Here is a 24,513-nt window from a genome sequence, read left to right on the forward strand (position 1 = left end):
TCTTTATAATGTCCTCTTTGATTTCTTTGCCTGTTGGTTGATCAGTAGCATGTGTTTAGCCTCCCAAGTGTTTGTATCTTTTTAAGTTTTTCCTTGTAATTGATTTCTGGTTTCACATTGCTGTGCTTAGAAAAGATGCTTGATGCGATTTCAGTCTTATAAATTTATTGAGTTTTGGTGGTTTTTTTTTTTTTTTGAGGGTTTATATTTATTTATTTATTTTTTCCCATTTTATTTATTTTTTCAGCGTAACAGTATTCATTCTTTTTGCACAATACCCAGTGCTCCATGCAAAACGTGCCCTCCCCATTACCCACCACCTGTTCCCCCAACCTCCCACCCTTGACCCTTCAAAACCCTCAGGTTGCCCCAACCTCCCACCCCTGACCCTTCAAAACCCTCAGGTTGTTTTTCAGAGTCCATAGTCTCTTATGGTTCGCCAGTTTTGGTGGTTTTTTGTTTTGTTTTGTTTGCCTAATGTGATCTAACCTTCCACATGCACTTGGGGAAAGAATGTGCATTCTGCTAGTTTGGGATGGAATACTGTATAAGTCCATCTGATCTAATGTCTCATTCAAAACCACTATTTCCTTCTTGATTTTCTGACTGGGTGATCTATCTGTTGATGTGAGTGTGGTATTAAAGGCCCCTATTATTGTACTACTGTCGATTTCTCTATGTCTGTTAATATTTGCTTTATGTATTTAGGTGCTTCTATGTTGGGTGCATAGATATTTACAATTTTATATCCTCTTGTTGGATTGATCCCAATGTCATTATGTAATGCTCTTCTTTGTCTCTTGTTACAGTTTCTGTTTAAAAGTCTATTTTGTCTGAAAACAAAGCCTATTTTGTCTGATATAGTATTGCTACCCCAATATTTTTCATTTCCATTTGTATGCAATATTTTTTTTCCATCCCTTCACTTTCAGTCTATATGTATCTTTAGCTCTGAATTGAGTCTTCTGTAGGCAGCATATAGATAGGTACTTTTTTTTTTTTTTTTAGTCATTCAGTCATCCTATGTCTTTTGATTAAAGCATTTAGACTATTTGCATTTAAAATAATTATTGTTACATGTGTACTTATTGCCACTTTGTTAATTGTTTTCTGGTTGTTTTATAGTTCTTCTGTCCTCCTTTCTTCTTCTCTTGCTCTCTTCCCTTGTGATTGATGACTTTCTTTAGTGTTATGATTCCTTTCTCTTTATTTTTTGTGGTATCTATTATAGGTTTTTGGTCTGTGGTTACCATGAAAGTTATACATAACATTTTAAATACATAGGAGTCTATGTTAAGTTGATAGTCATTTAAGTTTGAACATATTCTAAACAAACTACATTTTTACTCCCATGTTTCATGAACAGAAAGGAAACCAGTCTGGCTGGAATGCAATAACATAGCAATATTATCATAGGACATAAATTTCATAGGGTAAGAGGGCATGGGAATGGCGTAGATCTTTTTAAAAAAATTTTTTTTTTTTTTAAGATTTTTATTTATTTATTTGACAGACAGAGATCACAAGTAGGCAGAGAGGCAGGCAGAGAGAGAGGAGGAAGCAGGGTCCCTACGGAGCAGAGAGCCCAATGTGGGGCTCGATCCCAGGACTCCAGGATCATGACCCAAGCTGAAGGCAGAGGCTTTAACCCACTGAGCCACCCAGGTGTCCCTGGCGTAGATCTTTTTAAGCCATCATAAGGATTCGGGGTTTATTCTGAAAAAAAGTGAGGAAGCCACCAGGGGACTTTAAACAAAAAAAGGAAACATGATCTAGCTTACATTTTAGAAGGATTATTCTGGCTGCTTTATGGAGAACAGACTATGTTGCAGGGAGTACTGGGTTTGAATGAAAATGGAGACCATTTAGGAAGATATTGTATTAATCTGCAAAAAATAGAATGGTAGCTTAGATCAAGGTGGTAGCCGTGGAGAAGGAAATAAGTGGGTGAATTCTGATGGTAAATAGGATTTATTCTGTTGGTAGAGTGATTACAATTTCCTGCAGGATTAAAGGTAAAGTGTGAGAGAAAATTGTAGAAAAATTACTCCCAAAGATTTTCAGTCTGATCAACTTTGACAGAGATAAGATTATGTGTAGAATGGGTTTTGGAGATACCATAAGCAGTTCACTTTTGTATGTGTTGTTTGATTAGTTTGTCCAACATCCAAGTGGAAATGCTGCATCTGTAGTAGTATATTCTAGTGTAGAATTCATGGCAAAGGTTTAGGACAAGCCCGTGAATTGGGGAGTCATCAACTGACCACACAGAATGGTGTGGGGACTGAAGGAAGATGGATATCACATGTACAAGGGTGAAGCCCTGGGGCCCATTGATATTATGAAGCCAGGGAGAATGGTGAGACCCATAGAGGAGTCTGGAAGGGAGTGAGCCATTATGTTGAGAGAAAAAACAAGAGAATGTGGGACCTGGAAGCCAAGTGAGGAGAGTGTTTCCAGGAGGAGGAAGAGCTCAAACATGCTGAATGTAGCAGCTCAGCTCAGGAAAATGAGTAGGTTAAGACCATTTACAGTTTGCAGAGCAACTGGGAGGAGAGAAATTGGAGACAGTGAGTACAATTCTGTTGAGGAAATTTGCTATAAATGGGAGCAAAGAAAGACGAGAAAAGGTCAAAGACTATTTTGCTTGTGTTTATGTTATCTTTCCCATCTTAAAAACAGCATATTTGTGTGTTCATGGGAATGATTCAATATACTGGGGAAAAGTGAAGATGGAGGAAAGTAGGGAGAATCTGAGTCTAAGATTCTGAGTAAATTAGGAAGAATGGGTTCTGGTATACAAGTGAGATGGTTAGCCTTAGATAGGATTAGAGACAACTCATATTTTGTACTGGGAAGGAAGGAAAACTATGAGGGCTCAGATGTTATTAGGTTTGGAACCTGTGGCTATTCCTTCTGAATGACTCGGTGCTTTCACTGAGGCAGGAAGTAGTCATTATTTGACAGAAAAGATGGGAAAGGACATGATGACGGTTTGAAGAGAAGGGAGAAAGTATGAAACTGATATTCGGAAGAGATTATTTGGATGATTGTTACTGGCTAATGCAATTAAGAGAGGGCTTTTTTTGCATTTGATTTGCATATTCCACTTTCTCTATATTAAACACGTATATCTTATATAACACAAGTATTTTTTTAAACTTTTTCTTAGAAATGTAATCCATGATTTCAGGGAAAACAAATCCTTCTAGTAATTTCATTGAGCTAAAGAAATGAAGGCAGATTACCTGATTAATGGCTCCCAGCATCTCAGCCTTACTGGCCACTCGTGCAGTGCACTGACTAAGGAGTGTTATACTCTTCTCCAGCTTCTTAACTATTTCCTGGGCATGGTTGTCATCTTCACAAAGTGGTGTTAAAGACTGCACAGAAAGCAAAGTATTAAAATATATCCAACCCAAGTATTCAGCAAGTGATTCCAACAATGACTATGTTGTAAATAGAGATGACAGTCACATCTCAATTATCTTGGTATAAAGTAAAAAGAAGTAAAAATGACCAATAATGAATGATACTGAAATATTAATATCTTTGTTGGCTATCAAGCAGACCTATGCAAATGTTCCCAAAACCTTTTATATCTAATCTCAATCTCTTCCTTACTCTCCAAATTTGCCATTTCTTCATACATATGTATATCACTTTCTGTAATTAACAGAATGGGACATACTTAATTGGTGATGGTAAAGAAATTATGCTTATGAATGAGTTGAATGTATTATATGAAGAGCACGGTTTGAACTTTTAAGTAGTGAAAACATGCTAGAGGTAGGTATGGCTCTGACTATACTATGTGCTCGTCCATTGATGACAAAGCATTACTGATCTGGCTAGATGCAGGGTATGCCTTCACTGCCTTATGAATATTTCTTTCAAACCTGTGCCCTTGATCCAAGATGATGGCCTTCCTGGTGGAGAACCATCCCTCCCACTAGGGTGGAGACAGAATTAAGAGGACAGCAGTTTTGGGAAGCAAACAAGCCACGGCTTATTAGCTGTGTGACCATGAGCAAATTTCTAAGACTTGCCCAAATTTAAAACACTATAAATTTTGTAGCATTTAAAAAAGGAAAAGTAGAGGGCTCCTAGGTGGCATAGTCAGTTAAGCATCCGACTCTTGGTTTCAGCTCAGGCTGTGATCTCAGGGCCATGAGATTGCTCAAAGCAGACAAACGCTGTATGATTTTTACTTCTATGACGTATCTGAAGTCGTCAGATTCACAGAAACAGAAAGCAAAATGGTGACCAGGCGATAAGAGGAGGAGAAAAGAGGGGGTTATTTAATGGGTACAGAATTTCAGTATGTAAGATGGAAAAGTTCTGGAGATCTGTTTTACAGCAATGTGAACATTTTTAACACTACCCGAATGGTTCACTTAAGATGGTTAATATGGCAAATTTGATGTTACATGTTTTTTACAACAATAAAAAAAAAAGAATACGGTTTCTCAAGTTTTATTTCTTTCCAAAACTGACCCTCTTAATTTTCCAACCCACCTCTATATTTATGGTGATTTCACAAAATGGAAAAATAGTGGTTGTTATCCGCGTACCTAGAGAGGGCTTGCCAATCATCTGACAAGACTAAAATCAATCACCATTGTCTTTTTTCAGTTAATTAAATGGAAATAGACTTTTGATTCTCGTCTTTGAAGCTTAAAATTGACATATTCTCCTATTGCTCAGTTACCTGCATGATGACTGTTCTGCCTCAAACCTATTTGAACGTCCAGAGAAGGCAGGTGACTCAACTCACAATGACTTTAAAAGGCATTGGTTTTACTAGTGAATCATTTATTTTAGCCTGATCCTGAATTCTTACTTCCTGTTCATTTACATTTGAATCAGGCAGGGCTTGGCACCTGTTATTGGTTTTAGTCACACAAGTAAACTTGTATCTAATTTTGAAAACATTATTAACAATAGGATCATTACATGTGGAGTTCCCAAATGTTAGGATTCTCACCTCTAAGAGCTTTAAACAGTTAGTGATTTCTTTCTTCAAATTTTCTTCTGCCAAGTCTCGGGATCTTTCTTCAAGCTTAACTCTTTTCTCCAGGGTGAACCAGTCACACTTAAATCCCAAAGATAATCTGAGAAATTCGGCCTGTCATCAAAATAATGTGCGGGTGATGGGGAGAAAACTGGTTGTAGGGAAATATTTCAGTTTAATACCGGATTGTGCAGAGTCATTCTTTTTCCTCCCAGCAACATAACGCTGGCATGCCTCGGCTTTCCCCACACTTAGTCGCTGCCAAACCACCCAGACACCAAATACAGCTTGGGTAAAAGCATAGAGTGATGATAGACAAGGAGGTCAGAAACACTTTTTTTTTTTCTTTTCTTTTTTTTTTTTTAACTTAAAGGGGAAAAACTCACCTCCACCTCCTTCTCATTAGCAGAAGTGCTGTAGGGAAAGACAAAAAAAATTTATTCCAACATAATTCAACAGAAAAGCAAAAACTGTGAACATGCCATGTGAAGAACTTACTTGTCACTTTGTCTAAAGTTAACGGATTTCACAGTGGTGACAGGAAGAGAGGAAACAGCAGTGTCTATTAAAAGATAATAAAATAGTATTGGGTTACAAAGGTTCCTGGCTGAAGTCACATTCAATCAAATGTCCTCTCTCCATGACACAAAGGCATTTCCTTGAAGAATGTCTGAAATAATAGCCAGTTAATAACATAACTTGCTTCAGAGCGCCTGGGTAGCTCAGTCACTTAAGTGTCTGCCCCCAGCTTGGGTCACAATCCCAGGGTCCTGGGCTGGAGCCCTATTGAGAAGGGAGCCTGTTTCTCCTTCTCCCTCTGCTGCTCCCCCCTACTTGTGCTGTCTCTCTGGCTCTTGCTCAAATACATAAATAAACTCTTTTAAACAAAATAATGCATTTGCTTCAATATAAGATAACGTTATGCTATGCTACTGGGATCACAAGGACATTAAAATCATTGGTTCACACGTCAGCATGTGAATAGTCTGAAACCTGAAAATATCTGGGTCCAGGAGGAGCCCAGTTGCTCTCTCTGCATTTGAATGTCTATCTGACTTGATCTCAGGGCTAAATGCATACCTTCTTCTGTTACCCTAGTCCTTCTTCAGAACAAGGCTTGAACAGCCGCAGCAGGAGGAAGAGTCATTGTAGTAGTAAGAATAATAGTCGTAGTACAGTATAATAACAGTAACAATGACAGCAACAGTAAGCATGGTATCATCCATTTGTCACAAGTTTACTATATGCCAGTCCCCAAACAGGACTCTGTATACATAGTAATGATACTCTTCATGACAACTTCAAAAAGAGGACAATATATTAGTTATTAAGAGTATTAGAGTTTAAAAAAAAAACTGATATAAGTCCCAGCTTTGACTCTCATAGCTTTGTAACCTGGAACAAGTCACAGCTTCATCAAACCACCTACAAAACAAGGATGATATTTTTTTATAGTAGCTTTTAGAGAACTTTGCCAAGCCTCTTTTCTAACTGCTTTATACCTAATTTATTAAATCCTCAGAGCAAACCTGTATTGGGTACTGTTATCATCTACAGTCCACAGGCTAGGAAACTGAATTGCAATTTACCTTACATAGGTATTGGGGGGGGGAACAAATTAAATTATGTACATAATTTAGGGGGCACCCAGGTGGCTCGGTTGGTTAAATGTCTGCCTTTGGCTCCAATCATGATCTCAGGGTCCTGGAATCGAGCCCTGCATCGGTGGAGGTTGGGGGGAGGTCCCTGCTCAGCAGGGAGCCTGCTTCTCCCTCTCCCTCTGCCTGCTGCTCCCCATGCTTGTGTTCTCTCTCTGTGTCAAATAAATAAAATCTTTTTTAAAAAAAGGAATTTAGTCTAGAATTTAGCATATGATACATTCTCAAAAAAGGTTAATTTTTAAAACTCATCCTTTCCATTTCACAGATGAGGAAGTTGACACTCAGGTTAAATAACCTTCTGAAGTCATACCTAGTCAGAGAGTCACCCAATATAGTCTGGGTGACTTCAAAGTCCCAACTCTATACACTACTCCATCCTAATGGAGGTGGAATGGGGAGGGAAGCATACTAGCACTTATTCTTTAAATATTATTTACTTTTGGATCAGATAATTAAAAAGATCTCAAAGTAGAGCTTAGAATTTGCTACCAACATTGGCATGGTTCTTTGTTCACAATAACACAGGAGTTATTACAAGTCCTTGGGGCTTAATATTAAGTTAATGCAACATGAATGTGGCTTTTTAAAAATGATATAAATTGAATCAATAATCAATTTTATTGACTGATTTTACCTAGAGATGCATAATTATAGGTACCATATCTTTACTCAGAAAGATTTCACTCATAAAAATATAAGCAGGAACAAAAGTTCTCATGGGGTTTGGGAGAGAACATTCCTTACCTCTTGCAGCACATTCTTTTCTATGCTCATCTATTGTTACTGGTTCCTCTTTTGCTTCCTAAAATCATAAAGAGATTTTACTGCTGTAGGTAGAGTGGAAATCCTTCATAACCAATCATGTTCCAACTTCCTGTCCTCTCCTAACCCTACTGTATCAAAAACACTATGGTATTCAAAGAACTGAACTAGAGGTTAAAGAAGAAAGCAGGACTGGCTCTAAGGGGATTTCCAATCTAGTTGAGGTACAAAAGGGAAATATAAATGTGATATAAATGTGATACAAGTCACTGTAAGGCAAACTAGGATTGATTCCCAAATAAATGAGATGTGAATAAATAAGGGCTCTACAAAGGGAGGGGAGAGACACCATGGCTTGAGAAGCATGGAAAGTCTCTACAGACAAGGAACATGCTGGAGCTTGATGGAGTGGGAGGACTGGCTGGATAAAGAGGTAGAGGTGATCTAGGACCATCACATCTAGCTTTCTAGATGGGCTCTTGGGGGACTTGTGGCAAAAATTGCAGGTATGTTAGGCTTTTACTCCATATAAGTACATTTTAAGGTCGCTGACCAACTATCCTAAAAATTTATCTATACAACAAGAATTATCATAAGAAGAGGGTTCTACTATACTGCCTGAGATAAATGAGAAAATAATAGGTATAAAATCATTTTTATGGTGATAATTATTCAGCATTCTTAGAAATTTTTCCTGAAAAACAAGTCTAAGTCAAATTTCTTTGGTAGAGCCATTGATACTATGTCATGTAATTTTTAGCGGTTTGAAGGTATGATTTTTGAAAAATGTAACATGCAATAATACAGGTAAAACACTGCATCATTCTTATCAACATTTAAATATTCTTTTTACTGAATCCTCCCTCAACACCCTGACCTCTTCCATTATATGGCATCTTCTTCCAATCCTATCCTTTATGGCCATGCTTCTTCTGGAAAGAATTGTCCATGGTTGCTGTTTCCAATTTTTTGGCTTTCTTCTGTCTCTGTACCCAATACTCCAAGAAAAACTCCCTTCTCCAGTTATCCAGTAACTCTCTATTGCCAAATTCAATGGAAAAATTTCAGACTTTATCTTATTTGACTTCACTGTAGCATCTAAAATGATCTAGAATCCTCTCCTCCTTGAAGATTTTTCTTTCCTTGGTTGTCCCCTCCTGATGTCCTCCCATCACTATAGTAGCTCCTTCTGAGTTTTCTCTGCCATTGCCTTCCTTTGTTAGATAATGGAATCAACAAGAGTCCATTATTCCCAGAGTGCTCTTCCTACCTACCAGCGTCCTTGGGAAATCTCATTCACGTACTTGTTTTTTTGCTGATAGCTCACAAATATGTGTCTGCTCCTAAAAGTCCTAGGAATGAGTTTATGAATATAGTTATGTAGCTATCTATATAATCTTCCAGAGTGCTGATGTCTCATGTCAACCTGAAACTTAAACTGATCTTATTTTACCCCCTAATTCTACTCTTCTTACTTCCTCCCTATTCTCATGATATTCTATTCATTCTGTAGGATAATCCATAAAAGCCCAAGTTGTTACATTTTCCCATGCATCCCCAACCCCCATCATAGTTATCAGTTACCATGTACTATAAATTCTGTCCCCTCAATCTCTCCCAAATTATTCTTTTCTCCATCCACAATAAATTCATACTATCTTCATGCCTTGCCTGAATTGTTGCGATAGTATCCTAACCAGTACCCCATCTCCATTACTACATTTTCTAACCCATTGTTTTTAAGTTTCTTTATTTCTATCTTGTTTTGAGATGAGAAGAAATTCTTTTTCTCAAAAGACTACCATGAACAATTAGAGGAGCCCAGATATTCCTCTGTGTTTTATAAGGGGCAACCACTTTTGGCACGCTTACTGGCCAACACAACACTCTATACACTTGATACTACAAGGAACAATTCCAAATCATACACCCAATCATTCCACTCCATTCAGACTAGAATAGTATAAAATTTTTATCTACCCTATTGCCTCAAATGTATCTATGCCACAACCATCTCTCTTAACTTGAGTTAGCTTTCATGAGTCTCTGTTTCTTAAAACCAAATGTGCCTCACTAAAGCAATATTTATACACTGAGGGGAAAACAACTACTACACACACACACACACACACACACACACACACCAATGATACTGCTGCTACTACTAGTACTAATAATAATGATCCCTTTTAACAGAGAGGCACTGATACATAAACAAGACCCTGAAGAAACATAGAACTGGATCCATAGTCTACTAGTTACTTCTCAATAATTATAAATTCATACAAGTGACAATGCACCTTCTCTTTAAGGGAAGGAACTTAACTTTTTCTATAAACATTTAAATGTTTAAAGCATTTTTCCAAGTGCCTGGATAGCATCCAATACCATTCACAAAGTACCTCCTCCATGAGACCTGTCTGGGCTCTTACCCCAAACATTTTTCTTTTATATCACTAACCATACTGAGAAATTATATATTACTGAGTAACTGTATGTTTCTTCCCTTAATTAGAACACGTTCTCTTAACTAGAACATATATTTTTTTTTCAGCGTAACAGAATTCATTGTTTCTGCACCACACCCTCCCACCCACCCCCCCCCACCCCACCCCCACCCCCGCCCCTTCAAAGCCCTCAGGTTATTTTTCAGAGTCCATAGTCTCTCATGGTTCATCTCCCCTTCCGATTTCCCTCAACTCCCTTCTCCTCTCCATCTCCCCATGTCCTCCATGACTAGAACATATCTTTAAGGTAAATATTACTGCTTTATTTAACCTTAATTATTAACACCTTTGTTTATTTAAAAGTCCTCTATTGATCCAGGAGAACTTTGATGAATAAATGAGTGAATGAGTGAACGAAAAAATAATGTGAAGTCAGGAGGTCCTAGCTCTGACTTTACTGTGTGACCTTGAACATGTCACAAGGACTCTTTGGCACCAACTTTCTTGTCTATAAAACATTAGAGTAATTAAATCCTATTAACTTCATAATATTTTGGAAGGATGAGATAGTGCTTTTAAGAGTATTCTGCAAACTTAAAGGAATAGTTCTACCACTGTAATATATCATTACCTTTACTGTTAACATACATATATTTCCTTACCAGATTTAACATGGTTTTGTCCTCACTCACAGAGCCTTGCAGTGCAATATTCTCAGGAGATGGACTTTTGCCTATGAGAAAAAGGGAACACACTAAACAATTACCTGAGCAGTGACAAATAAAAGAGAAGGAAATAGTGAGGGTGACAATATGAACAGACTAGAAAATATCAAAGACTTTAACATGTGAGACAAATTATGTATTAAAAATTTTTAAATATACCCACGGATTAAAAATCAGGACTAGAACAGCTAAGGTTTCCAAGGAAGCTAGCCATTTAAGATTTCTTAATAGAAATGAGTATCTGTATAAGTAGCCTTCAAGTGATAGTTTTTAAAATCCTTCTTAAGGCTGCTGCTGCTTTTTATTTTTTAGAATTTTTTTTTTATTTGACAGACAGAAATCACAACTAGGCAGAGAGGCAGGCAGAGAGAGAGGAGGAAGCAGGCTCCCCGCTGAGCAGAGAGCCCGATGCGGGGCTCGATCCCAGGACCCTGAGATCATGACCTGAGCCGAAGGCAGAGGCTTAAACCACTGAGCCATCCAGGCACCCCCCTGCTGCTGCTTTTTAAAATCAAACACATTACTAGTATATTTACAGAAATTGGATGAAGGAAGGATGAACAATCAGCTTGCCAAACAGGTTTTTTTTTAATTACAGATGTAAGGCTGATAACCAAGTATGATACCCTTCCAAAGCAGGGTATCTTTCTAAAAAAGTCATCAAACTAAGAAACGTAGGTACTTCTGGTTTTGCCATTCTTCTTTGTAATTTCCCTTTATTTTCGTGTACTTTATTTGTACTGCAATGTACTTGGTAATGATTTTCCTCTTTACATGATCCATTGTCTTGAATTTAGTTCAGTTCAGGCACAAAGGTCAGCAGCTATAAATAGGTTTTGTTTCTTTTTAAGAAAAAGAAATAGTTGAAGTATGTATTACATTTTTAAAATTTATAGGGAATTAAGAACAAAATGGTAACCACTTTCTTCAGAGATAAAATGCCTTTTCCCAATGAGAACTTTAATTTTTTGTTAACTTTTAAGACAGATTCATATGGTCCATAAATTTTAAAGTGTAAAATGTTTTATGGTAGAAATTTTCCCTCCCATCCATGCCTATAAGAAACTAACTTTCCCTCTCCATAAACAATGTTATTTAATTTTTGTCTAGCCTTTCAGAGATACTTTATGCATACATAAAAACTTCTTATCCTTTTTTATTTTCCCACAGAATTTTATAGGCAATATGTAATGTTTTGCATTTGGGTTTTTTTAAGAGACAATAATTCTTTGATATGCTTCTAAGAAAGTTTCCTTATATACATTTTATGGATGTATATTAGTATTCCATTACATGGAGATATCAATATATATTAACAAGGCTTCTTTTGATAATTAACTTGTCTCCAGTATGTTGTTATTATAGAAAATACTGTAGTAAAGAAACTTCTACAAGTCATGTGAGTATTTAGATCTATAGGATAAAGTCCCAGAAACTAAACTGTTTTATCACAGGATATGTATATTTAACATTTTGGTAGATGTTGGCAAATTCTCCTCCATATTAATTATAATAATTTACATTCCCTACAGAAATGTATGAGATTTCCTTTTTTGCCCTATAAGCTAACCAACAGAGTGTAATCAAAGTTTTGTATCTTTGTCTACATGACTGGTGAAAAATGATATCTTGTGTAGTTCCAATTAAAATTTCTCTTATTCATGAGGCGCCGGGGTGGCTCAGTGGGTTAAAAGCCTCTGTCTTCAGCTCCATTCATGATCTCAGGGTCCTGAGATCGAGCCCCGCATGGGGCTCTCTGCTCAGCAGGGAGCCTGCTTCCCCCTATCTCTCTGCCTGGCTCTCTGCCTACTTGTGATCTCTGTCAAATAAATAAATAAAATTTAAAAATAAATAAAATTTCTCTTATTCAGTCTGAGCTAAAGTATGAAGATATTCTTCAGTTAAAATAAAGAATGGAGGGGCACCTGGGTGGCTCAGTGGGTTAAGCCGCTGCCTTCGGCTCGGGTCATGATCTCAGGGTCCTGGGATCGAGCCCCGCATTGGGTTCTCTGCTCAGCAGGGAGCCTGCGTCCCCCTCTCTCTCTGCCTGCCTCTCTACTTGTGATCTCTCTCTCTCTCTTTCTCTCTCTCTCTCCATCAAATAAATAAATAAAACCTTTAAAATAAAAAAAATAAAGAATGGATTCTATTTCTACGATTTTACAACTCCTTTAGTCTAGAATTTATATCTCAACTTAAGAGTGAATTTTCCTTGACTGATTTATTTATTTATTGTGTGTGTGTGTGTGTGTGTGTGTGTGTGTGTGTGTACAGGAGCCTATGCAGTTCCCATCAGTATTCACTGTATGATGTCTCACTGGGAATGGTTGAGAGTAACTACCTGTTTTCAGACTCAAGGAGCAAAAAAAGGATATAACGTTTTATCTAGTTAATTCTTTGCCCCCTGAGAGGACCATCACTAATTGGCCCATTCTTTTAACTAAGCAGATTCTAATTAGGATTCTGAGAATTTTGGGGGTGGGGGGAAGAAAGCATGCACATGGGCACAAGTGGAAGGGAAGAAAAGCAGAAGAAGAGGTGGGGAAAGGAGAGGGGTGCCTGGATGGCTCAGTGGGTTAAAGCCTCTGCCTTCGGCTCAGGTCATGATCTCAGGGTCCTGGGATCGAGTCCTGCATCGGGCTTTCTGCTCAGCGGGGAGCCTGCTTCCCTTCCTCTCTCTCTCTGCCTCTCTGCCTACTTGTGATCTCTCTCTGTCAAATAAATAAAATCTTTAAAAAAAAAAAAAAGAGGTGGGGAAAGGAGAGAGAGAATCTTGCAGGCTCCCTGCTTAGGGCAGAGCCTGGTGCAGGGTTTGATCTCATGACCCTGAGATGACTACCTAAGCCAAAATCAAGAGTCAGACACTTAACCCACTGAGCCACCCAGGTGCCCCAAGATTCTGAGAATTTCCTAAGCAAGTGATTCTACATCTACACCACGGTAGAAACCCAGTTGTAGCCAGTCAATCTTTGTCATTAGGAAATATTTAAGTCCTATTAAAATATATCATAAGTTTTGTTCTTTCCATAGAACTTGGGAAAAAATGGCAACACTATCATATATGAAGGCCACGATTACCTCTCAGACTTCTTTTCCCCGAGTAGATCTTCAATTTCTTTTTTAAATAAAATGTTATTGAACTATGAAGATAGTTGCTCCAGTAGCTTACAGGTTTACTTACTGCTTTGGAATGGAAACTATATTTGAATACTTCAATAGCTTACCTGTGATCTTTATCATAGCAGAAGCTGATCTTGTATCCTCCTCTTTCTCACAGAGTGATTTACAGTCAAGGTCACCAGAAGCCGTATTCAAAATTTCTGACCCAGAATCTATCAACAGGAAGAAACTAACAGCATGAGCACTATGCAAAAAAATTATTTGCTTATGTTGCTTTCACTTGCATTCACCTCAGCAGGCCATAGAAACCAAACTGATAGTTATAATACTAATACTCTATTTTTATATCTTTTCCAAGTTCACTCACCACTTGAAGTTATAGTACTCTCTGTGGACAAAGTATATCCAGGAGATGACAGTGTGGAACATTCCCTGTCAAGAGCAGAGGAAATATTTTGGAGTGTCACGTCCAAAGAGTTCCTTAAAAATTAACCAAATATACCTTCAAATGCATATATACAAACAAGCAAACCTGGACTGTGGCAGGCTCTCAGAATACAAGTAGTCAACACCATTCTCCTAAAAAAAAAATTAAAAAAAAAAAAAAGGAAAAGGAAAAACAAGTTCAACAATTTGACATTTTCCATTCCAGAAAGTTTGTTTTAAGCAAATATTTTCATACAATTTTAAATGGACCCATATTTACTGTGCTCTTTTAAAGAGGATATGGGAATGGGACGCTATAGGGCAGATTGATAAACATACTTTCTCCAAATTGTACTTTCAAAAAAAAAATCCAATTTTAAATATACTTAAAAGTCCAATATTTAAAGAATACCTAATAAATTCTTGGGCAAAACAAATTCTAAACTTAAAGGGCAGATAGAGTTTATTCATGAACTTAAGTCAAGTTGTCTTTAAACGAACATTCTATGTGGACATAACACAACATTTCTATTTATGGAAATATTATTCAACCTAAAACTTTTGACCTGGTGATTTAAAAATGGTTTTCAATTTTCTAGCTAGACAAATAATACCTTTTAAACTTAATCCTATTCTCAAAGACCTGAAGGATCTTTGAGATCCTTATCTACATCAGAACCTATTACTTGGTGCTCAAACAGAGCTTAACAAAATCGTGGTCCCAGGCTGCCAGGGCAAGTGTTTGAAAGTCTTATTTGAACTTCTTAATCTTGATCAGAAGTTCCTAATTTAGAGGGAACTTTAGGACATTAGGGTTGATTAGCGCACTTACTCTCAAATAATACAGTGGGAACATGCATTACTCTTTAATAGTATGTTTTTCTAATACATCTATTTTCATCATTGTTTGGTTTATGTAGGAATTAAATTTAATACTGAAAACTGAAACCAACTGAACATATCAAAAACGTGCACAAACAACAAAGAGACGAAGACATTTACATATTCTATAACCCAGGAGAGAGCTTATTAACAGCCACAACCCAACAACAGGTTTCAATGGAGAACACTGTGTATCACACACAGTATTTGGAATCTACCCCAGACTATACAGACTATCGCCACAGAAAAGTACGGGCTTAGTAAGTTTGCAGAATACACAGTTATGCAATATAATGACAGCACTTAAAATGTACAGAAGCCCTTTTATATAGCATTCCATCTCATTCTCCCAACAACCTTAAAAAGTGGGTTTTAAGCAAGAAAATATTTACTTATTTCAGGTAGAGAAAGTAAAATCAGTGAATAAAGTAATTTCCCAGGAGTATTCTGAATAGTGGGATCAGACTCCAAACCCAGTTCGAACAAATACAATGTCCTCTCCACTGTGAACAGAACTATGTCTGAGACCCTGTAACCCAGGCTGTTGGTGAGGCACAGACTTTCCAGTCATGGTCTTACACACTGGTACATGATTTAAACATAAACGTTTAAGATGTTCAGCTCCAATGTTTGAAGAATCCACAAATGTGCAAAGCAAGAATTTATACCTAATCCTACATATCAATGTTAGGCAATCTTCTCCGTTTTATTTCATTTTGTCTCTGCTTTAAATGCCTTTGGGTCAGACCATGTGTGCTTGAAGCCCGTCACTACATCAGCTTGATTTAATTCATCAGCTTTCATCAAAGCCTCACTTTGTCCCAGGAGCAGTGACGGAGGCCAGCCTCTGTCACACACACAAAACTACAATCCTTGTCCCAGAGAGGTTTGTAAGCCAGTCAGGAAGACAATACATAAAATCAAAAATTATAGGCAACACTCCACAGAGGAAAGTAATGTGCACAGAACAGAATGGGGTTATATTTGAATTATATTTTGAAGAGAAATTGTACCTTATAACTTACAGGTAAATGATGATAACTCTATCATTAAAATTTTTAAGAGATGCATTAGTAATTATTATATGCTTAACTATATTCCAATATATATGTAAGAAATGAAGCTATAAAAAAGGAAAATATTAAATATCCTTAAGTCTCATCAAGTATCATATGTCATAAAAGTCAACAACGATTCATTCCTTAACAATAATTTAAAAATCAGGCACACTTAACACCCTATAACATACAAAAATTTGATAATATATGGCTTGAAATGATACTTATTACTGTACTATAGTTAATATACATATAATAATAATATTGCACTAACCAAAAACCCAATTTTGTTTTTTTTTAATATTTTTATTTATTTGTTTGACAGAGAGAGAGAGAGAGAGAGATCACAAGTAGGCAGAGAAACAGGCAGAGAGAAGAGGAGAAGCAGGCTCCCTGCTGAGCAGAGAGCCCGTGTGGGGCTCAATCCCAGGACCCTGAGATCATGACCTGAGCAAAAGGCAGAGGCTTAACCCACTAAGTCCCTCAGGTGCCCCCAAAAGTTAATTTTGTCTGAAAAAAACTAATTATACCTATTAGGGTTAGAGATACCTGTATCTGAACTTAAGAAGTATAAAAGAGAATACAGACACTTTCTATTTAATTAAACTGACTTCTAATATGGGGAGAAAGGAAACACATCATTTCTATAGACTTTTTAAAAAAGTCTCATTTAAAATCAAAATACAGGGGCGCCTGGGTGGCTCAGTGGGTTAAAGCCTCTGTCTTCGGCTCAGGTCATGATCTCAGGGTCCTGGGATCGAGCCCCACATCGGGCTCTCTGATCAGCAGGGAGCCTGCTTCCCTTCCTCTCTCTCTGCCTGCCTCTCTGTCTACTTGTGCTCTCTCTGTGTCAAATAAATAAATAAAATCTTTAAATAAATAAATAAATAAAATCAAAATACAGCAGAAATAGTTTACTTCCATTATATTACAAATTAGTCTTATTTGCTGTAATATTCTGTATAAGTCTTTCTGTTCAGTACCTTTTATGTGAAACATTTTAGTGAGAAACTTTTTGATAAATAAAATATAGATTAATAATTCTATAATTTTAGAGAAATGTCACATATTTAGTAGTCATACATTATTGTTCTGAAACAGTTGCTAGGTAAGCAATTGGATATTACTTCCAATCCATTAGTTTTTATAAATCTCACTGATCAGAAAAAAACCCAATACACAACATATCTCAATCCCAGATTTTCATAAATTTGATCTAACAGCATTTCCCCCCTTCTTACAAGTGTAACTGGACAAAAGAAGTTTTTTCCAATTTAGAACTATAGTTAATGAAAGTGGAAATACAACTCCTCAGGCTGTCTGTGCATATGGAGTAGGGTTGGGAGATAACTTGGCAAAATTTTCCACAACTGTGTTCTTTTTTTTCCAGCATCAAAAGTCACCACTAGGGACGCCTGGGTGGCTCAGTAGGTTAAAGCCTCTGCTTTCAGCTCAGGTCATGATCTCAGGGTCCTGGGATTGAGCCCCACATTGGGCTCTCTGCTCAGCAGGGAGGCTGCTTCTTCCCTATCTCTCTGCCTGCCTCTCTGCCTACTTGTGATCTCTGTCTGTCAAATAAATAAAATATTAAAATAAAAGTCACCTCTATTCAAACCAGCATCCCAGACTCACAGGAAACCCTAACCCCCACACAACTATCAAGACCTGGGCAAATCATGAAAAAGATAACCTGCTGGCTATATTTCAAAACCAAGCAAAGCTAAGAAGTTGACTAAAAGCAAGAAAAAGAGAGTTCAAATGACAGACTTACTTACACGTAGAACACTGGCTCAAGTCAGTGAGTCTAACACATGTCGATAGCACAGAGCAGGAAGAATGTTCTTCCTGCACAAGCCATTCAAATATCAACCTGCATAACATTTACATGAGGATCCCAGGTCCAGCCCATTTGCTTTTGACAGCGTCTGCTGGAGGGTGCGGTAGGCAAGGTGCTCATGGAACAAACGGAGACATATTCTCCCATGGGCTGGGTCAGCAAACACAGGCCGCACAGGCACATGTGCACACACGCACGCACACACACATGCCCATCAGTGTTATTCCAATATTCAGGTAGGAACAGTTAAAAGAATAATAAGAAATAGCTTTTAAGATACTCGTAAGGGTAATTACAGGCTTAGATAATTTCCTGGGGTTACTTCATTTTTGCTCTTTTAGATGAAATGTTTCTTCATCTGTAGATTTTATGATTAGAAACTCTTGGACTAATCTACATTCACCTTACCAATGTAATTTTTGCTGATAGGTCTATTGTAGATGATTGGTGCTGCTCAAACAAATTAATAGGATTTTCCGAGAAAAAAACTGCAAGTCCATAGGGTCCTATTTCATTCTAACTTTAAAAATGCCCTTGATTTGGGGTGCCTGAGTGGCTCAGCTGCCTTCGGCTCAGGTCATGATCTCCGGGTCCGGGGATCCAGCCCTGCATTGGGCTCTCTGTTCGGCGGGGAGCCTGCTTCTCCCTCTCTCTTTCTCTGCCTGCTGCTCTGCCTACATGTGATCTTTGTCTGTCAAATAAATGAAATCTTTAAAAAAACAAAAATGCCCTTGACTCAGGGCCAGTTTTGGTGTTCTAAAAAGAGAAAGAATGTAAAATTGAATGCCAAAAGATCACAACTACTGTAACCTAAACAAAAGTAAAATTCCTCACAAGTCTTTTTTTTTTTTTTAATTTGTAACTAAAAGGACACCACACCCTCAGATCTACAGGACACACCTACCACTCCGAGGTTCATCTCTAGTGCAGTTATCAGTCAACTTCTACATGTCCCTATTTTGCAACAGGCAGTGTTATTTATTCTCCAAGGTTATTAATGCCACACTACACACAGCCCAAGAGAACAGGACAGACAATGGCCAGAAAACCTTCTGAGATATTTCAAAATTGATTCTGTCCTTTGTCTCATAAATCGCCTCCTCCTAGTGATAGTATATCTTAGACAAAAACATGTAATAACATGAGGGACACCTCAAAGGGATGCAATACATTTTTTTTAATTTATTTTTTGAACAGCCAAAGTAAAAACAGAGAAATTCGTCTTCATATCTTCTGACTGTGATAAGGTATCTTTTTCCTCCTCCCCCTCCTCTTCCTTTTTTTTTTTTTTTTTTAAGGTAGGCACCATGCCCAGTGTAGAGCCCAAAATGGGCTTGAACTAACCACCCTGAGATGAAGACCTGGGCTGAGATTAAGAGTTGGATACCCAACCAACTGAGCCACCCAGGCACCCCTCTTTTTTTTTTTTAATTGATGTGGGGTTGACATGCAATGCTATATTGGTTTCAGGTATACAAGATAGGGATTTGACAAGTCTGCACACTACATAATGCTCATGACAAGGGATCTTCTGAGCTTCACGCTGCTGATCATTCTGATCCTGGAGGACAGTCACAGCTGCTATTTTCTGAGAGTTCATGGGGAACCAGGAACTTTGCATACATACTATAAAGTGTCTTGGTGGGGTCAGATCTGAGACTGAAATAGGTAGACATAAGAATCAGCTTCATAACCATAGAATTTTCACAAAGTTCCTTAATTTTTGGAGTTTTTGGAACTCACACAAGTACCTAAGCACATGTCTAGTTTGGCACTTGGGTTGCTGTTCAGACTCCACGGTGGAAGCAGTGATTAAGTAATAGATGACAGACTGTAAGGAGAGACAGCTGGGCCCTGGAGAGAAACTGCCAAGAGTCAGGAAGAGTTGAGGAAGTCGTGCTAAATGGACCAGCAGGCCTAGCTCCTGAAGGGAGCCACAGTACTGGAGGCAGTGGGAGGCTGCTACTTACTGACCACTGTGCCTCCCAGCCTGTTGGATTATTTATGTGCCTTGAAATTCACTGAGAGGGAAATTTGAACAATCCCATCACAAACAATATACCCAGCACCACAGGAAGACCTGAAGGGAGAACTGATCTCTCTACCAGCCAGGGAGAGAAGATCCCTAGGTGATCAACCAGAGAGCTCCAAGGAGGTAAACACGGAGGGCCTGTGGGCAGGAGGGATCATGAACAAAGAAGACTGCAGAGATATGAGTGGGGGAACCAGCTTCTTTTCCCCACAGTCTCCGGGGGAGATTACATCTCTTTCCCTGGGACCCACTACTTGTTGGGGCCTGGAGGACATTAGGAGATATCAGTATATGCCCCTAGAGTCTATTGGAAATGTTGAGAAGGGTCCCCATGGAGATGAAAGGCCTTCCTATTCAGCAGCAACTGGGGAAATAGAATTAAGATTTGTCTTCTCTCTAAATATGGCCAACTTGGTTTGTCTTCAGTAGATTGGTTAGGCTAGAACTTAGCCATTGCAGTTAGGTATATGCATACATGTATTGTATGTATTGTGTGTTTGAAAACTCAAAAGAACCCTGAAAAGTAGTATCTGTTTCACAGGGGACACAGGTAAATTCAAAGAGGTTAGGCTTGTCCAAGTTTACACAGCTAATAAGGAACGGCGCCAGTCTTAAATTCGGGCCTGCTTGATTCTAAAACCTATGCTATGGGCTAAAAGTTCTAAGTCACTAGTGGGAAAGCTTTTAAATAAATACAAAAGTAACAGAACAGAATAAGTAACCCTTGTGTACCTATTCTGCAGATTCAGCTATTACTAACCTGTGGCCAATCTAGTCTGTCACCCACTAAAACCACCCCCTCATTGTTTTGACGCAAATCCCGGATATCAAACATTTCAGTCTGAATCTCTAAAAGACAAGGATTGGAATAATTTTCCTCTTTTCTCTCTACATTACAATATGAATTTTCTTGGTCAATAAAGGAACTTTGTATTTCCCAAGAATGTCCCAAACTGAGCCCCCAATATTTTTTTTTATTATGAAATGTTCTTCTTGAGACAATAATCTTATTAGAGTCCTTGGCTCACTCAAAAAGATCCTCTTCAGAATATAGATAGTCACTTTTACCCCACCCTGTGCTTTCTGAAAAGGATGCTAGAATGCAGCTTCTTCGATGAATATGGGAGACAAATAAAAAAGAAATCTGCAGTTCTCAAGAATGCCAGTCCTAAGAAAGGAGGCAGAAAACAATGGAGCAAGGTTGTCAACTCAACAATGTCCCTGAGTGCTCAATCTTGATGTTTTAAATAGGCCCTGGAGGGAGCACAAGAATAAGTATGTCAACAGGCGTTTGGTATTAACAGGCAGCTACCATACACCAAATTGATGCCAAGTGCCAGATGCATATTGTTAATGGCCAGACAAAGGCACTCTCCACCAGGCTTCTGATCTACTACAGAATAAATACAAGAAAACAAGGAATTACAATGCAACCAGCATATATAGGTGACAAGGAGGACAAAGAGTTACTGGGGTCTAAAAGAAGGAGGCAAACTCATTTTTTTCCCTGAGTGGGATAGTTGAGAAAGGGGGAAACAGGCCTGAGAGACAGGACTTCTCCACAGTTACACAGAGGTAGAAACAGGGAAAAACCTCATCATCTCTCAGCTTCTAATTATTCTGATTTCTACCTCTAGTCCAGAAGGACAGAAGATGCTTCACTGTAAACATTTTTTGCTACCACGACAAGGTTTTATGGAAGAGCTAGTTTTGAAACGGGCCTCAACGGTCACATAGAGTTTGAGAAACGGAGAAGTACATGTGTTCTGGGCAGAGAGAACAGTATAAGCAAGCTTTTGTGGTATATTCCGATGATAAACGCTACTCTCTTTCGCTGACCTGCAGGGACAACCATAAAACAATGGGAAAGGATGGAAAGGCATGTTGTGACCAGATTAGAGAGGGGCTCGAAGACCAAATCAAGCTGCTTCTTATGAAGGCTATCAAGGGTGACAAAAACCCTGTAGTTTGAAGACAAAGAATTAAGAAAATGCTGTAATTTATGAGTCACTGGGGTAAGCCACAGATTACGTTTTTTATAATTTTTAGCTCATATTCCATTCTAATTCCCTGCACTTATTAACAAAAATACTTAGAAAATGGTTTTCTCAGGAGAACTTTCTATTTGTTTAGAGATGGCTGTGGGGAGTCTGAGGGGGGAGGAAGTGAGGATCTGCTCAAGGGACAGGCATGAAAGAGGGACTCCTGCAGTGGCCGGGCTGCAGAGCAGACACCTGGGAAGGGAATGGTGAGAAGTGGTGCTTTCAGCCACCAAGTACAGCCAACAGACTAGTTCCTGGGGACTCTGGAAGAATGACACAGAAGACAGCATGAAAACCTCAGAGGGTACATACATTCCCCCAAGGAAGTTTGACAGGAGTTTCTATTATGGTCTGTTAGCTCCTGTTTCTTAATAGTGTCAAGGCCATAGATAAAATCTGTCATATATCCTAATGAGAGTGAATTAGGAGATCCTTTTAAATAGCACATTTCTTAGCCAAAAAACTACTTCCAAGGTAATTATGAGTAATTATTATGATCGAAAAGTCTAAATTCATTGTTCTAAGAGGGGCTGTGAGAAAGGTTTATCCTTTGAAGTGAGACAAACCTGAATTTGAATCCCATGTTTGTTAGTTACCAGTTGAATGATCTTGGATAAGTTATTTAACCTCTCTGAACTTCAGTTGTCTCATCTATACAAGCAGAGAATACCTACCAAAGTTGTGGAGAAGATTAATAACATGTGGACATGCTTTCATACAAAGTGCCAGGTACACAACTGATACATGTTTCTTCCTCGTTGTTGATGAAATCAGTGCCAGATAAAAGGGGAATTACTAATAACCAAACATCCTGTAAGCTTCCTAGTCCAACTTCCTTTATTAACTTTACAAGAACTGCTAAGTAATAGCAAAATAGATTCATTTCCTTTTTCTTTCCTTTTCTTAGCTACTCAATAGGATGGGTATTAAGGAACAGAAAAATGTCAGATACACACACTTGAGAGAAATAATAAAAATAATTCACATAACTCAGTAGTAAAAAGGACCCCATTTTTTTAAATGGGTAAAGATCTGGGTAGACATAGCTCCAAAGATGTACACGTGGCTGACAAGAACACAAAAAGATGTTCAACATCATTTGTCATTACGGAAAACATACCCAAACCATAAAAACTACTTCACACCTGCTAAGATGGCTATAATTTAAAAACAAAAACAAAAACAGGGGTGCCTGGGTGGCTCAGTGGGTTAAAGCCTCTGCCTTCGGCTCAGGTCATGATCTCAGGGTCCTGGGATGGAGCCCCGCATTGGGCTCTCTGCTCAGCAGGGAACCTGCTTCCTCCTCTCTCTCTCTGCCTGCCTCTCTGCCTACTTGTGATCTCTGTCAAATAAGTAAATAAAATCCTAAAAAGCAAAACAAAACAAAAACAGACAAATGTTGACAAGGATTTAGAGAAACTGGAATACTCATACATTGCTTGTGGGAATGTAAAATGGGGTAAGCACTTTGGAAATCTGTTTTGCAGGTCCTCAAAATGGTAGAGTTACCAAATGACGTAGGAATTCTACTCCTAGGTATATACCTAAATGAATACCAATATGTGTACACAAAATCTTATACACTAACATTCATAGTAACATCATTCATGTAGCCAGAAAATGTTAACAACCCAAGTGCCCATCAACTGATGGGTGGATACAACAAAATGTGGTATATCCATACACTGGAATACCATTCAATGATAAAAAGGAATGAAGTACTGATACATGCTACAACATGGGGGAACCTTGAAAACACTATACCAAGTGAATGAAGCCAGTCACAAGAGGTTACGTATTATATTATTCCATTTATATGAGATATCCAGACTAGGCAAAGGTGTAAGAGATAGAAAGTAGATTAGTGATTGTCTCAGACTGAGGTTGGGGATGGGTGGAATGGAGTTAGACTGTCAATGAGCATGAGGCTTCATTTTAGGATAATCAAAATGTTCTAAAATTAATTTTGGTGATGACTGTGTAATTCTGTGAATTTATTTTAAAACATTTAATTGATCCAATTGTTTAATATGTGAATTATATCTCAATTAAGCAATGAAAAAAAAAGGAAGAATGATGGGTTATTATATCCTGAAACAGAACTGTGGGCTCCGTTTGACTGAGAAAATTATGGCCAGGCTCAGATTGTAGGCTGAGGGAGGCACTCCACACACACCTCTATAATCTGGAGAGTTTGCCTAAATGATATGTTATTCAGTGTTACTCTTTTATTTTATTTTTTTATTTAGGTGGAGAAGTACGATTAGCACCTGACTGCAGCAATGAATACTCTATGGGCATTGCCCTACTTTGTGACTTTTTACAAAGTACTAACATCAAATATTACCTAGGCTTGGCTTCAATTCTTAGAGAGACAATAAGACCTGAGACTTTTTAGAGTCATGAGTGAATTTTAAGTCCCAAACCAGCCTGCCTCTTTAACAAAATCTTCAGTGTACTTCACCAAAAATTTCCTTTTGGCTTCCTTGAGTTTATACTACAGAAGG

The 24,513-nt window shown here is 38.1% G+C and overlaps 1 protein-coding gene across 1 annotated transcript in view; it reads right to left on the reverse strand.

Moving 5' to 3' along the window:
* Positions 1–24,513, reverse strand: part of IRAG2 (inositol 1,4,5-triphosphate receptor associated 2) — a 70,456-nt gene that overhangs the window by 9,842 nt on the left and 36,101 nt on the right. The window contains exons 11-19 of the mRNA XM_046011532.1: positions 14,262–14,308; positions 14,097–14,161; positions 13,834–13,941; positions 10,547–10,617; positions 7,420–7,477; positions 5,513–5,576; positions 5,401–5,428; positions 4,988–5,128; positions 3,249–3,383 (exon numbers count right to left, since the gene is read on the reverse strand). Of these exons, the coding sequence (XP_045867488.1) occupies positions 3,249–3,383; positions 4,988–5,128; positions 5,401–5,428; positions 5,513–5,576; positions 7,420–7,477; positions 10,547–10,617; positions 13,834–13,941; positions 14,097–14,161; positions 14,262–14,308 (717 nt within the window). The remainder of the gene's footprint in view (positions 1–3,248; positions 3,384–4,987; positions 5,129–5,400; positions 5,429–5,512; positions 5,577–7,419; positions 7,478–10,546; positions 10,618–13,833; positions 13,942–14,096; positions 14,162–14,261; positions 14,309–24,513) is intronic.

This window comes from Meles meles, chromosome 7 (assembly GCF_922984935.1).
Source record: "Meles meles chromosome 7, mMelMel3.1 paternal haplotype, whole genome shotgun sequence".
In the NCBI taxonomy this organism is placed as follows: domain Eukaryota; kingdom Metazoa; phylum Chordata; class Mammalia; order Carnivora; family Mustelidae; genus Meles; species Meles meles.